At 45.5% G+C, this 12,653-nt stretch overlaps 1 protein-coding gene across 5 annotated transcripts in view; it reads left to right on the forward strand.

The window, feature by feature from the left end:
- fbxw9 (F-box and WD repeat domain containing 9) overlaps window positions 1–11,989 on the forward strand; it is a 35,213-nt gene extending 23,224 nt beyond the window's left edge. For 4 of the 5 annotated variants that reach the window (XM_059992242.1, XM_059992241.1, XM_059992240.1 and 1 more), the window contains exons 4-12: window positions 366–505; window positions 815–943; window positions 1,749–1,861; window positions 4,474–4,565; window positions 4,745–4,893; window positions 7,043–7,156; window positions 7,347–7,436; window positions 9,760–9,825; window positions 11,227–11,989. In XM_059992242.1, coding sequence (XP_059848225.1) covers window positions 366–505; window positions 815–943; window positions 1,749–1,861; window positions 4,474–4,565; window positions 4,745–4,893; window positions 7,043–7,156; window positions 7,347–7,436; window positions 9,760–9,825; window positions 11,227–11,301 — 968 coding nt within the window. In that variant the 3' untranslated portion in view covers window positions 11,302–11,989. The remainder of the gene's footprint in view (window positions 1–365; window positions 506–814; window positions 944–1,748; window positions 1,862–4,473; window positions 4,566–4,744; window positions 4,894–7,042; window positions 7,157–7,346; window positions 7,437–9,759; window positions 9,826–11,226) is intronic. The other variant, XR_009516179.1, reaches the window with a different exon arrangement.
- Window positions 11,990–12,653: the final 664 nt, after the last annotated feature.

The raw sequence follows: 12,653 nt of genomic DNA on the forward strand, positions 1-12,653 counted from the left end.
GTGTCCAGGCTCGGCAAGTGTATTTGGAGAACATCCAAGAGGAGCTGAGAAAATATTCAAATATTCACAAGTTCAGAGACACAAGCTCCAAGCTGTTGAGATCAGGGAGAGGAGCATCAGGGACAGATGGCAGAGGATGAACTTTAGAGGAGAAAGAAGGGGGAAGTGACAAGGAGTGAGGTTTCAGGATAAGGGCAGAGAGTTTGGGAAGAGTACAAGCTACGTTCTTAGACATTGGGGCATGGAATGGGGTTGTATCTAAGCCTGGTCAGGAGACAAGGTGTGAGAGAGAAGAGACTAAACTCAGTGGGTGAAATTCAGGCAGACTTAATTCTGATTCATTTCATTCATTCCTTTTTTAATAGGTAAAGACTTTGATTGGCCAACTGCATGCATTGAGCTCGAAGAACATCTTTCCCATTGGTCAGGCACGAATCCCAAGGTGGAGCATTTTACACTGAATGAGGGGCACTTTGCCTCGGTGGACTGTGTGCTGCTGATTCAGGTAATGCTCCAGGTCTTGTCCACCTGCTCATCGGCTGATCCCAGCAAAGCCACACCTATGTCTGCTGTTGCTTCTCCAGCCCCAGCCTTCTGTCCGCCATTCTATATGACTCTCCCTCTCCTCCTCTGTCAGCCTTTATTGACATATGTATTTTCCTCTCCATGTCTCTGCCTGTCTTTTTGTGGCTCTGTCCATGGGCCATGTCTGTTTTCCTCTCCCTCCCCCTCCCCCTCTCCCTCTCCCTCTCCCTTCTCTTTGTCTCTGTCAGCACACACTGTTTAACCATCCCTGCTTCTCCATGTTTCTCAGAATGCTTCGCTCTGTATTTCGGGATCCAGGGATCGGAATGTTAACATTTGGGACCTAAGGCGTTTGTCCCAGGATGATGAGAAGGTTCTGGTGAAAACTCTTGGACGTGAACAACAGGGAACTCACAGGGTGAGGATGCCAGCTTAAAAATCTATAACAGGGATTTTTACACAATCTCTATGCCCAACAGTGACCTTATCAGCCTCAGAATTTTGTTTTTCCTTGGATCAGGGAGACCATCCCTGAGCCAGTCTCCTGCTCAGTCTGCAGTATGAGATTCTGTAGGGCTGCAGTGAATTGTACTCAGTGAGGAGCCTTATGGTGGAAAAGGACAGAGGGGTGAGGCGGGGGCAGAAGTCGGTTTAAGGAGGTGAATTTAGTTGAGGAATAGACACTCTGTTCTGTCAGTTGAACATTAACCATCTGATGGCTACCAGTGAAAGAAGAGTAAAGATTTCAAACGTCAATCAAATAACTAAATGAACTTTATATAAACTGATCATGTAAATCTGAAGTAAAAAAAAAATCAGTAGTACAGTAAGCAGTCAGCAGGTAAGACAGCATCTGTGGAAAGAGGAACGGTTTCGTTCAAGTCTGAGATCCTTTATCAGAACAAGGAGAGGGAGGTTTTTTTTACTGTTCTTTTTCCACAGATACTGCCTGACTTGATGAGTTTTTCCAACTCTTTCTATTAACTCAAAATTACTTTGATCAGAGTGATTTTGCTTTTCATGGGAGATTGATGTGTATATTTTGACAGCTACTTTTCCTACCGTATAACAGAGAGACTGCACCTCTAAACTAATTCTCTTTGGAGCACTTTTAAATATCCTGAGGTGAAAAGTACTGTAGAAATGCAGGCTTTGTTCTGGCTCTGAGTGGGATGTTTTTTGATTCTTTTAGCTCTGCCACCCTATCTCTGCTCTTGTTGCAGGGCTGGGTCTGGGCTCTCGCAGCCCAGGACAATATGCTGTGCTCTGGATCGTGGGACAGCAGTGTCAAGCTCTGGGACATGGCTTCAGATGGTGCAGCAGTCCGAGACATGAGGTAGCGTCTAAGTCTAGGAAGTGGAGGTGTGAGTGAAGTAACATTGTGTGCCAGTGGGAGGTTAGACCCCAACCCACTGAAGTGGTGCTAGTCATTCACTGTTTCTAGCATTCCACTTCACTGGAAATCTCAGGGCAGTTGGGATGTAGTTGCCCAGAGAGGCATTACTGCACACACCACCAGCCTGTGCTTCCCATTCATATTCCAAAAGGCAATTAGATGGCTATGAAGTGGCTTTAAGGGCAAAAGGTGAAAAGTTTAAAGAGAACACGAGGGGAAACTTCTTCACACACAGGATTGCATGAGTCTGGAAAAAGCTGTCAGCATAAGTGGTGCATGCGCGCTTGATTTCAAAGTTAAAGCGAAGTTGGATAGGTTCTTGGGTTATAGGGGTATGGAGGGCTATGGTCCTGGTGCAGGTTATTGGAGAAGGCAGTTTAAAGGTTTTCAGCATAGGTCAGATGGGCCGAAGGGCATATTTCTGTGCTGTACTTTTCTATGCCTCCCAAAGCAGCCAGTGCTGTTGCTCAGGCTCATCGTTCCAGGTGTCCGCACATGTCTTGGCTTCATTGCTTTCCATCTCATTCTCGATTCCTGATTTAGGGGATGAGTAATCTGAGAGCATGAGTTGAGTGGCTGTGTGATTCTTCAGTTTTCCATAGTGTGGAGGCTATCAGACACTTGCATCACTCTGGCTCACAGTCAGCACACTTGCTGAATGTTCATACTGCATGACTCCCTGCTTCCACCAGAATATTCCAGAAAAATGGGATATGCTGATCAGTGCCCTTAGGAAAGCAAAGCATGAGTACTCACAGGAAATTCACGGACATCTTTTTGACGCCAAGGACATGTGCATGTGACAAGGTATTCAACTATAACAAGCTTCATGCAGCCACCATCATTTCGGTGCCCAAGAGAGCGATGGTAACTGGCCAAAACAATTAACACTCAGTGACAGTGACCTCAAGAATCATGAAGTCCTTTGAGAGGCTGGTGATGGATTGTGTAAAATTCCACCCTCCTGCTACATTGGACCCTTTCCAGTTTGCCTACACTCAAACTGGTTTACTGATGATGCCATAGCCTCGGCCCTCCATTCTGTCCTGTCCCACCTGGAAAACAATGTCTTATACACCGAGATGTTGTTCATCAACATCAGCTTGCTGTTTAATGTGATCAACCCTCAGGGGCTGGTGGGTAAGCTGTCCTTGTTGGGACTTGATACCCCTCTCCGTGACTGGATCTTGGACTTCTTGACGGAAAGAGCCCATTCAGTCCGAGTTTGCAGCAAATTCTCAAGCTTCATCACAGAGTACTGGTGCCCCCCCAGGGCTGTGCAGTCAGCCCACTGCTGTTCATGCAGCTGACCCACAGCTGCACTGTCAGACCCAGCTCAAACCACATCATCATTGATGATGCTACAGTGGTTGGCCTCTTCAGCAACGATAATGAGTGGACATACAGAGAGGAGGTAGAGAGGCTTGGAAAGTGGTGTGAGAACAGCAACCTGAGTCTCAGTGTGGATAACACAAAAGAAGTGACTGTGGGGGACTTCAGGAATGCACAAGTCAAACCACTCTCCATTGCGCATTGATGTCTGTCATGGATGGAGTGAAGAGCACAAAGTTTCTCGGTATGCACGTAACGGTCGATCTAACCTGGTCCCACAACACCACCTCACTAAAGAAGGCACAGCAGCATCTACACTTTCTGAGGAGATTGAGACATGCGAGACTCCCCGGCCCCTTCCTAACAACTTTTTTACAGGAGCACCATGGAGTGTCCTGTCTGCCTGCATTATCGTGTGGTATGGAAGCTATCAGACCACAAGGCTTTAAAGAGATTGTAAAAATGGCTGAGAGGATCACTGTGGTCTTCCTCTTCCCTCCCCCCCTCCCCATTTGTGACATTTACTGGAAGTGTTGCAGATAAAGGGCCTGAATCATTGTCGAGGACCCCTACCACCCATCCCACAATCTTTGACCCACTACCGTCAGGAGGGAGGTGCAGAGGCGTTCAGTTTAGGACTGCCAGGCTGGGTAACAATTTCTTCCCTCAGGCTGTGAGATTAATTAATATTCTGTCACCACTGAGGTCTCATCACTAGGATTGCGAGCTGCTTACTGTTTATCTGTGTTGTGCATTTTGAATTATATTTTATTAACTTATGACCGTATTTAGGTTAATGTGCTGTGTGTGATGTATGTGAGTGTACCATGGTTTGGGGGAATGTTGTTTCATATATGTACAGTCAGATAAATTTTAAGTTGTGTATCAGTCCAGGAGTTGTGACTTCTTTAGGAGGCATTGAAGTTTACACTGCACTTGTGGCATAAACACCCCACCCACCTTGCCGAATCTTGTGCTAAGTCCTTGCCATGTACATGTGGATATGAGGTAACAACAGAATGCAGTTTCCCCATAAGATAATGCTCTTCACTGAGAAACCAGAGACAAAGGTGTGTTCCTGAGCCACTGGGTGGCATGGGAGGGGTAGACGAGGCAAATCAGTGTCTGAACTGCCCCCTTATGATGCAGTTGGGAAATGTGAGGCAGCAGGATGCATAATGCAAGCTGATGTATTGCTGACTGAGATTTTATTTCCACAGCGGGAAAGCGGCTGTGCTCTGTTTGGTGTATCTTCCCGACGTCCTGGTAGCGGGATCATATGATAAGCTGGTCACCATGTACGATCCACGAGGTCAGTATGTGCTTTCTTCCGATGGGGGAAAGGGTAGAATTCATCCCTTGTTCTCCTGATTCGCGCACAGTGGGCAATCTCATGTAGACGCTGATTTGAGCAGTGATGTGTATCATTTTGATAGTTTGCTGTGGGCAAGTCGGTATTTGTTTAATTGCACTGTGTCCTCCATTCCACAGTCGATAACCCCGTGGTGGCCAGATGGAAGCTGCACTCCAGCGCTGTTCTCTCCCTGGTAGCCGATGATCGTTTTGTACTGTCTAGTAGTGAGGACAGGACCCTGGTGGTAGTAGATCGCAGAACTAATCATGTTCTACAAAGGCTGCAGGTATGTGTTGTCACCGATCAACCTGCTTTTGACCCCGCCTGGGCACCCATGCCCCTTGGGTCCATTCGCCATCACCTCCCTGCTCTCCCTGTTCACTCACTCACTCACTGTGTAGGAATAAGATGGCCGCAAAGCTGATTCATAAACCACTCACCAGACTGATTTGGGTGAAAATGTAGAAGGGTCAGTTAGTAAGTTTGCAAAATTGGTGGAGTTGTGCATAATGTAGAAAACTGGCAATGAAGATGGGTCAGTTGCAGATGTGGGTTGGGAAATGGCAGGTGGAGTTTAAGCCGGCAGAATATGAAGTGTTGCACCTTAGTAAGTCAAATGTAAAGGGACAGAACACTTGGAGGCAAGACCCTTAATAGTGATAATGAGTAGAGGGATCTTGCGGTCCAAGTTCATCGCTTCCAAAAAGTGGCCATGCAGGTTAATAGGGTGGTTAAGAAGGCATTTAGCATTCTTGTCTTTATTAATTAAGACATTGAGTCGAAAGCTCAGGAAGCTATGTTGGAGCTTCATAAAATTCTAATTAAGTCCTGTGCAGAGTATTGCATACGGTTCTGGTTGCCCCAGTGTAGGAAGGATGTTGGGGCTCTCGAGAGGGTGCAGAAAAGGTTTATCAGGATGCTGCCTGGATTAGAGGGCATGTGCTATCACGAGGGGTTGGACAAACGGATTGTTTTCTCTTGAGTGGCAGAATGTGAGGGGAGAGCTGATAGAGGTTTATAAGATAATGAGAGGCATAGATAGAATTGACAGTGTCTGTTTCCCAGGGTTGAAATGTCTAATACAAGAGGGCATGCATTGAAGGTAAGGGGGTAATTTCAAAGGAGGTATGAGGGATAAGGTTTTTTATGTAAGGAGTGGTGACTGCATGTAATACGCTACCTGGGATGATGGTAGAGGCAAATGCATTGAGTACTTTTAAAGAGGCGTTTAGATAGGCATGAGTGTGAGGGAAATGGATGTTGTGTAGTTTAATTGGCCATTTGATTATTAATTTAATTGGTTTGGCACTACAGTGTGGACTGAAGGGCCTGCTCCTGTGCTGTACTACTATGTTCTATTGAGTAGACGAGTCTATCAATGTCAGCTTTGAATTTACTCTCCATATGAGTATCGTTAGACTCTGCAGAAGAACTTCTCTTTCCATTTCTAAATGAGATTTGGTCCTGAGGCCAGGTGCCCAACTAGTAGACTCCTTGTCTAAAAGGAATGGCCTTTCAGGTATCTAACCTGTCAGTACCTTGTCAACCAACTCTATAGAGTGGTGCACTCGCCAAAACCATCATTCCTCCAGCTCCATTTATTGTGAATAATAGTATGCAGAACAGTGGCATTGAATTGAAGAGGTGCCACAGCTGGCTGAGCTGCTGCCTCACATCTCCAGTGACCTGGATTCAACCCTGGTGTCCATTGTTGTGTGTACGCATGTATACTTTGCAGATATTCTGTGTGACTGTGTGGATTGATTGATTGGCAGCAACTTACAGCGAGTGGTAATGGTAGAATTTGGATGAGAAATGAAGGGAATATTGGGAATAAAATAAAATCAGAGCCTGATTAGTGTTGTTAGTGCTTAATGATTGGTGCAGACTCAGTGGGCCAAAAGGTGTCTGCCTGGCAGATCTGGGCAGAGAGATGGCAGATGGAGTTTAAGCGGACGAAATATGAAGTGTTGTACCTTGGTAGGTCAAATGCAAAGGAATGGAACACTGTTGAAGGCAAGACTCTTAACAGATGATGAGCAGAGGGAGCTTAGGGTCCAGGTTCATAGCCCCCTGAAAGTGGCTACATAGCTTAATAGGGTGGTTAAGAAGGCTTATGGCATGCCTGCCTTTAATTTGTCAAGACATTGAGTTCAAAAGCAAGGAAATTATGTTGGAGCTTCATAAAATCTAATTAGGCCACATCTGGAGTACTGCGTACAGTTCTGGTTGCCCCATTTTGATGGTGAGGCTTTGGAGAGGGTGTGGAAGAGGTTTACCAGGATGCTGAGGGCTTGTGCTATAATGAGTGGCGGAGGCTGAGGGGTGATCTGATAGGGTTTCATAAGATCATAAGAGGCATAGATAGAATAGACAGCATCTCTTCCCCAACATTGAAATGTCTAATACCACTTGCTTTTATCTCCTTCTCTCAGTTTGATTCTTACCTGTTGAGCATGTCATACGAACGTGGTGAGCTTTGGGCCGGAGACAGGTGGGGTTTGGTCCACATCTTCGACCAACAGGATGGCAAATTCCAGCATGTCAAGGTAAGGCCCTGTACATTTTTTTTATTGTTGTGTTTGACAATACGGGAGAGTTGTGTGTGCTGGTGGAGCATTTCTGAGTGTAAACAGCCTGCGGGTTATGGATTTGGAAATAGTGGAAAAGGAAATGGTTTTTCATCAAGTGTTGAGACTGATCTTGTCTCACAATTAACAATTCTGTTTTTCTCCCCAGTGCTTCAATGTTGGCCATCGTTCCCAGCTTACGGGAATCAGACATTCTGTAGGCACCCTGTACACTTGTTCAATGGATAAAACTATTAAGGTAGGTGCCTGAGCTGGCTAGCATAGTTTCGCTTCATGTACCATTTTACAAGGTGTGCTTGGTTCCCTCGACCCAACTCTAGTAGACTGATGGGCTGCTGTAAGTGTCGTGTGGGAAGTTGATGGGTATGTGAGAAAGAACAGGGCAATGAGACTGACTGGACAGCTTTGAGAACTGGGATGAGCACAATGGGCTGAATGGCCCTCCTGTAGAGTAACAGTTTTATTTTACTGCCCATTACATCACTGGCATGTAGGGTGGCAATGATGGTGTGTTCAGGATGCTTTGTTTAGGGCTTCTTTTACCGTGTCATTAGCTTCTCTCGGTTTTCACTACTGTCAGTCTTGCAAGTCCCAGGTGGAGACTCAGGAACACCATCACACTCAGATGTAGAAGGATTCTTCATTGCTGTTTCCATATTAATTTTATTTTATCAGTCAGGGCTGTTAGCCCTGAGCTAAACCCTGAACTTGGCGGTCTGGTGGACCACTCTTAATCTGGCCTCTACTCTTCGACCTGTTGGGCATGGGTGACCCTATCAAAAGCTAAAACACAAGGCCCTCACACCAGGTAACATAATTCTCCAGGTTATTGAGGCACACAACTTTCCAACCACGACAAGGTGGCCCTCTTGGAGGAGGATAACAGAGGCTGAAAGTACTATTCCCTGTATTTCACATTACAGCAACCTTTGTAGGTAAAAATCAGTTAATCTCTGTTCACTAAACCCCTAATTCCTGAATAATAGAAAGGGCACAGATTAATCTTGTTTGCTATTGGTGGCTAACATTGGTGTAAGATACCAGAAACCAGAGGATTTATTATATCTGCAATTCCTAATGAACTCATGATAACTCTTAATGAGATATCATTCAGGACCTGGAACCTTGTCTGTGGAATCAGGTCACAGATCGTGAAGACTGTTCGAAGGGAACAAGGGGTATCTATTCAGCCCTTCCAGATATATTATACCATTCAGTTAAATCCTGACTGTTTTTTATTCTAAATTCATTGGTTTCATAACCTATTAACTCATTGCCCATTACACCACAGTCATTTAGGGCAGCAATGAAAGTCCTCCATCTCTGTCCATATAGAAGGATTCTTCATTGCAGTTTCCATAACAATTTATTTTGACCAGTCAGGGTTGTTAGCCGTAAGCTGAACCCCAGAACCTGGAGGAATGGTAGACCACTTTTAGTCTGGCATCTACCTTTTGACCTGTTCGGACTACTCTTAATCTGGCCTCTACCCTTTGATCAGTTGGGCATGAGTGACCCTACCAAAAGCACCCTCACATCAGCCAGCATAGCTCTCCAGGTCACTGAGGCACATAACTCTCCAACCACAAGGTTGTGGTCCTCTTGGAGGAGGGTAACAGAGTATGAAAGTACTATTCCTTTCATACCATTCCTTTGACTTTGAACCTACAAAGAGCCAAAGCACAAGGCCGTGAATAGAGACAAAATAGATCTCTGGGTCATTAAGGTACACAAGCCTCCAAACCCTACAACAAGGTTGTGGTCCTCTTGGAGGATAACCTTTTAAACTCATTCCAAAAATCTTCATACTTTGGAAGACAATATATGAGATAAAATAAATTCAGTGACTACCTCCTGGTGTCAAGGTTGTACTCCTTAGTTTGGCCTTGGGAAACTTTTCTCTGATCCTCTCACCCCAAACACTGATCAGATCTTCCCCTGTCGGAACACATGGTCAATGTTCCCTCTAATTTGTAATGTCCAGTGTGCGCAAAAATACTTGTGCTGTGCAATTTTTACCTAGTGACGACAATAGATGCACACTGAGTATTTAAGTGAAAGTAAACCTGAAGCTATCATAAGGATAATAAACTTCCAAGTCCAGTTTATTTTTCATTCTTTTTGGTGTAGCAGTTTCTACTGTTTCATTAAGCCATTCCGCTTTAAAGAAACCAGCAATTCTTTTGAGCTTCACGCCATTTGTTTCTTTGGATTTTGATGTAGTGAATCAATTATTTCTTGAGTAGGTATAAATAAGCCAGTTCTAAAATTTGCAGACAAATCATTGCAAACTCTACATTGCCAACACCGTCCACATCAGAAACCAGAAAAGGAAATATGATTGTGAAATATATTTAACATGCCAATGTGATAGAGGGTGACAACTTTTTGTGCACAGTATAAATTCCTTTGTGCGCTAGTAGCAAAAGACGTGTATGCGCGTGCACCTTAGAGGGAACTTTGCATGTGGTTTATCCAAGTTTGTGCCCCACCGCAGAGCTCCAGCACCCTTCTGATTTGCTGGTAGGTTTCTGTAATCGTATGTATTACTTTGTCCACAGGTGCACGTGCCAACGGCGCCACCTCACACAATTTGCACTTTACCACACAATGATGTCGTGAATGGGGTGAGTATGATATCTGCACATGGCTACTCCTGAGTCAGTACTTATGGTTTGGTGCTTATTTGCTGCCTGTCTCTCAGTATGATAGTCTTAGAAACTGACAATGTGGGCAGAGGGTGTGGCTGTGGAAGGTGAGGCTCCAGAGGAGGTTCATGATCCTAGGAAGAAAAGGTTAAAGTATGAGGGGTATTTGATAGCTCTTGGCCCATACTGTCTTGAGTTTAGAATGAGTCGGGAGGAGGCGCTCTCATTGAAAGGCCTTAGACACAGTGGATGTGGAGAGGATGTTTGCTGTGCTGGAGGAGTCTGGGATCAGGGCACAGACAGATGGGGAGGAATATATTTAGCTGGGGGTGGCGGGGTGAATCTCTGGAATTCATTGCCACAGACAGCTGTGGAGGCCAAGTCATTGGGTGAGATTTAAAGCGGATGTTGATAGATTCTTGATTAGTGAGGGCATCAAAGGTTTCAGGAAGGAGGCAGGAGTAGGGTTTGAGAAAGATAATGAGTCAGTCATAATGGAATGGCAGAGCACTGGATGGGTCAAATGATCCAATTTTACCCCTCTGTCTTCTGGTGTTACACATTTGAAGAGTATCTAGGGCAGGGGTTCCCCCTTGGGTCCACAGACCCTTTGCTTAATGGTAGTGGCCCATGGCATAAAAAAAGTTGGGAACCCCTGATCTAGGAGCACTTGGCTCATCCAGGGAAAGATCAGCATGCTGCTAGTTCCCACTGAGCTGTCTGATGAGGGTCAGGTCTGGCCAGGGTATGGATCTAGGGTCTCTTGGCTTATCCAAGGGAAGATCAATTGCCCCCACTTCCCATTGGGCATTCTGATAAGGACCAGGTGTGGCTCGGCTCTGTTAGTTCTGAGGCAGCACTCACCCATGTGGAAAATGGACGCGGGTGAGATCAGCCAGTTCAAATTAATTCCACGCAGATTAGCATTTCATTCTTGTCGCTGTCTGTAAGGAGTTGGTACGTTCTTCCCGTGACCACATGGGTTTCATCTAAGTGCTCTGGTTCCCCCCCAACCCCAAAGACATCCGGTTAGGGTTAGTGAGTTGTGGGCATGCTGTGTTGGCACTGGAAGCATGGCAACACTTACAGACAGCCTAGCGAAATCCTCGCCAATTTGATTTGACAGAAAGTACACATTTCCCCATGTTTCAATATACACATGACAAAAAAGCTAATCAGTCAATCCGTAGAATCCCTAGACGAGGTGGGAGAGCGGTGAGGGTGGGTATAGATCTCCATGAACCTCCACACGAGTGGGTGCGGGAGGGCTGAGTGTGTGGAGAAATGGAGAGAATCCTATGCCAAAAGGGCATGGGGAGAGCTGTATAGTTTGGATTGGGCGTACCCCCGCTAATGCTGGAACGGTGTTCTCTGCTCCAGATAAGTGTGGAGAAGGACGTGTTGGCAGCAGCTTCTGGATCCATGTCTGTGGAGATCTGGAGAATGGGCAAGTGATGAGGACACTGGCCTGAGCTCAGTGTTTGGGTTCCTGAAGAGCAGCACCAGGAGGTCTTCAGCCCCTGCCATCATCAGCAAGGCTACAGGTGTTGTCAGGATCTTCAGTAAGAACCTCCACTGGCATCATATGACTACAGACAACACCCCCATCATTCTCCTAATGCATTAAATTCCTATTGAATGAGACACTTACACACTAATATTCTTCCTGTTGTTGCTTGAATCTCTCCTTTCTCTGTGTGGGAGTGGAAGGTGCTAAGAGAGCAGAACTGGACATCAAAAGCTGGTTGTGATGTCAGTGAACGGCCCTGTCAATACATGCCAAAGTTTGATGCCACTCTGGTTTAGATCAACTTTTCTTCCTGTAGCAATTCCAATCCATAATTTGGGATCCCTCCACCTGCTTCTTTGATGCTCATTCAGAGACGTGAAGTTATAACTGCATGTTTAATATGCACCTGTTTTGGTGAGGGGCTTAGCATTGGGCTGGGAATGGTGATACCCTCCCTCAAACCTTAAGTGACCAGCGGTGGGATGTTTATGGTGGACATTCTGTCTGTTTTTCAGGCTCTGTACGCTGAAGAGCGACTCTTACTCAAGATTGTGCTGACAACTGGATGAAGAATCACTTTGTAAAGTTCCATGGCATCACAGAACAGGCCATGTAGTTCACTCCCACCCTCCCTCTCTCCCTCTCCATTGGTGAATCATTTCCTCTGTGATTATAGGGATTGTGCCTGTTCTGTAAACGGGTTTAGTGCGGGTAGTTACTCTTAACTGCAAGTTAGCACATTTGCCTGAATCAGAAAGTTGTGGTTTAATTCCTACGCCAGTGACTTCAGCACAATAAGTGAGATTGACACTCTAGTGCAGTGGTTTTGGATGATCCCTCTGCTCTTCATGTGGGTTCGAAATAACTGTGGCAATGCCTCCGACTTAGTTGTTCATAAAATCCATACCCTTGCTGACATGCAACTCTGACGCTAGTTCTATTTGCCTGTATGCAATCCTGGTATCTGAACTTTTCCTTGCATATGGCACCAGTGCATACACAGAACGAGCTATGGGTCTCACCGTGATGAACCGACTTCAGCATCATCAACCAGTCAATCTAAATGCGTCCTTAGAAACATAGAAAACCTGCAGTACAATACAGCTCCTTCGGCCCACAATGCTCTGCCGAACATGTACTTAGTTTAGAAATTACCTAGGGTTACCCATAGCCCTCTATTTTTCTGAGCTCCATATACCTATCTAGGAGTCTCTTAAAAGACCCTATCATATTGTATTATGACTTTTCTCCATTATCCTAGGAAAAATTAACCTCTAAGCCTGTACTCCAGAGGCAC

Source organism: Hypanus sabinus, chromosome 16 (assembly GCF_030144855.1).
Source record: "Hypanus sabinus isolate sHypSab1 chromosome 16, sHypSab1.hap1, whole genome shotgun sequence".
Lineage (NCBI taxonomy): Eukaryota > Metazoa > Chordata > Chondrichthyes > Myliobatiformes > Dasyatidae > Hypanus > Hypanus sabinus.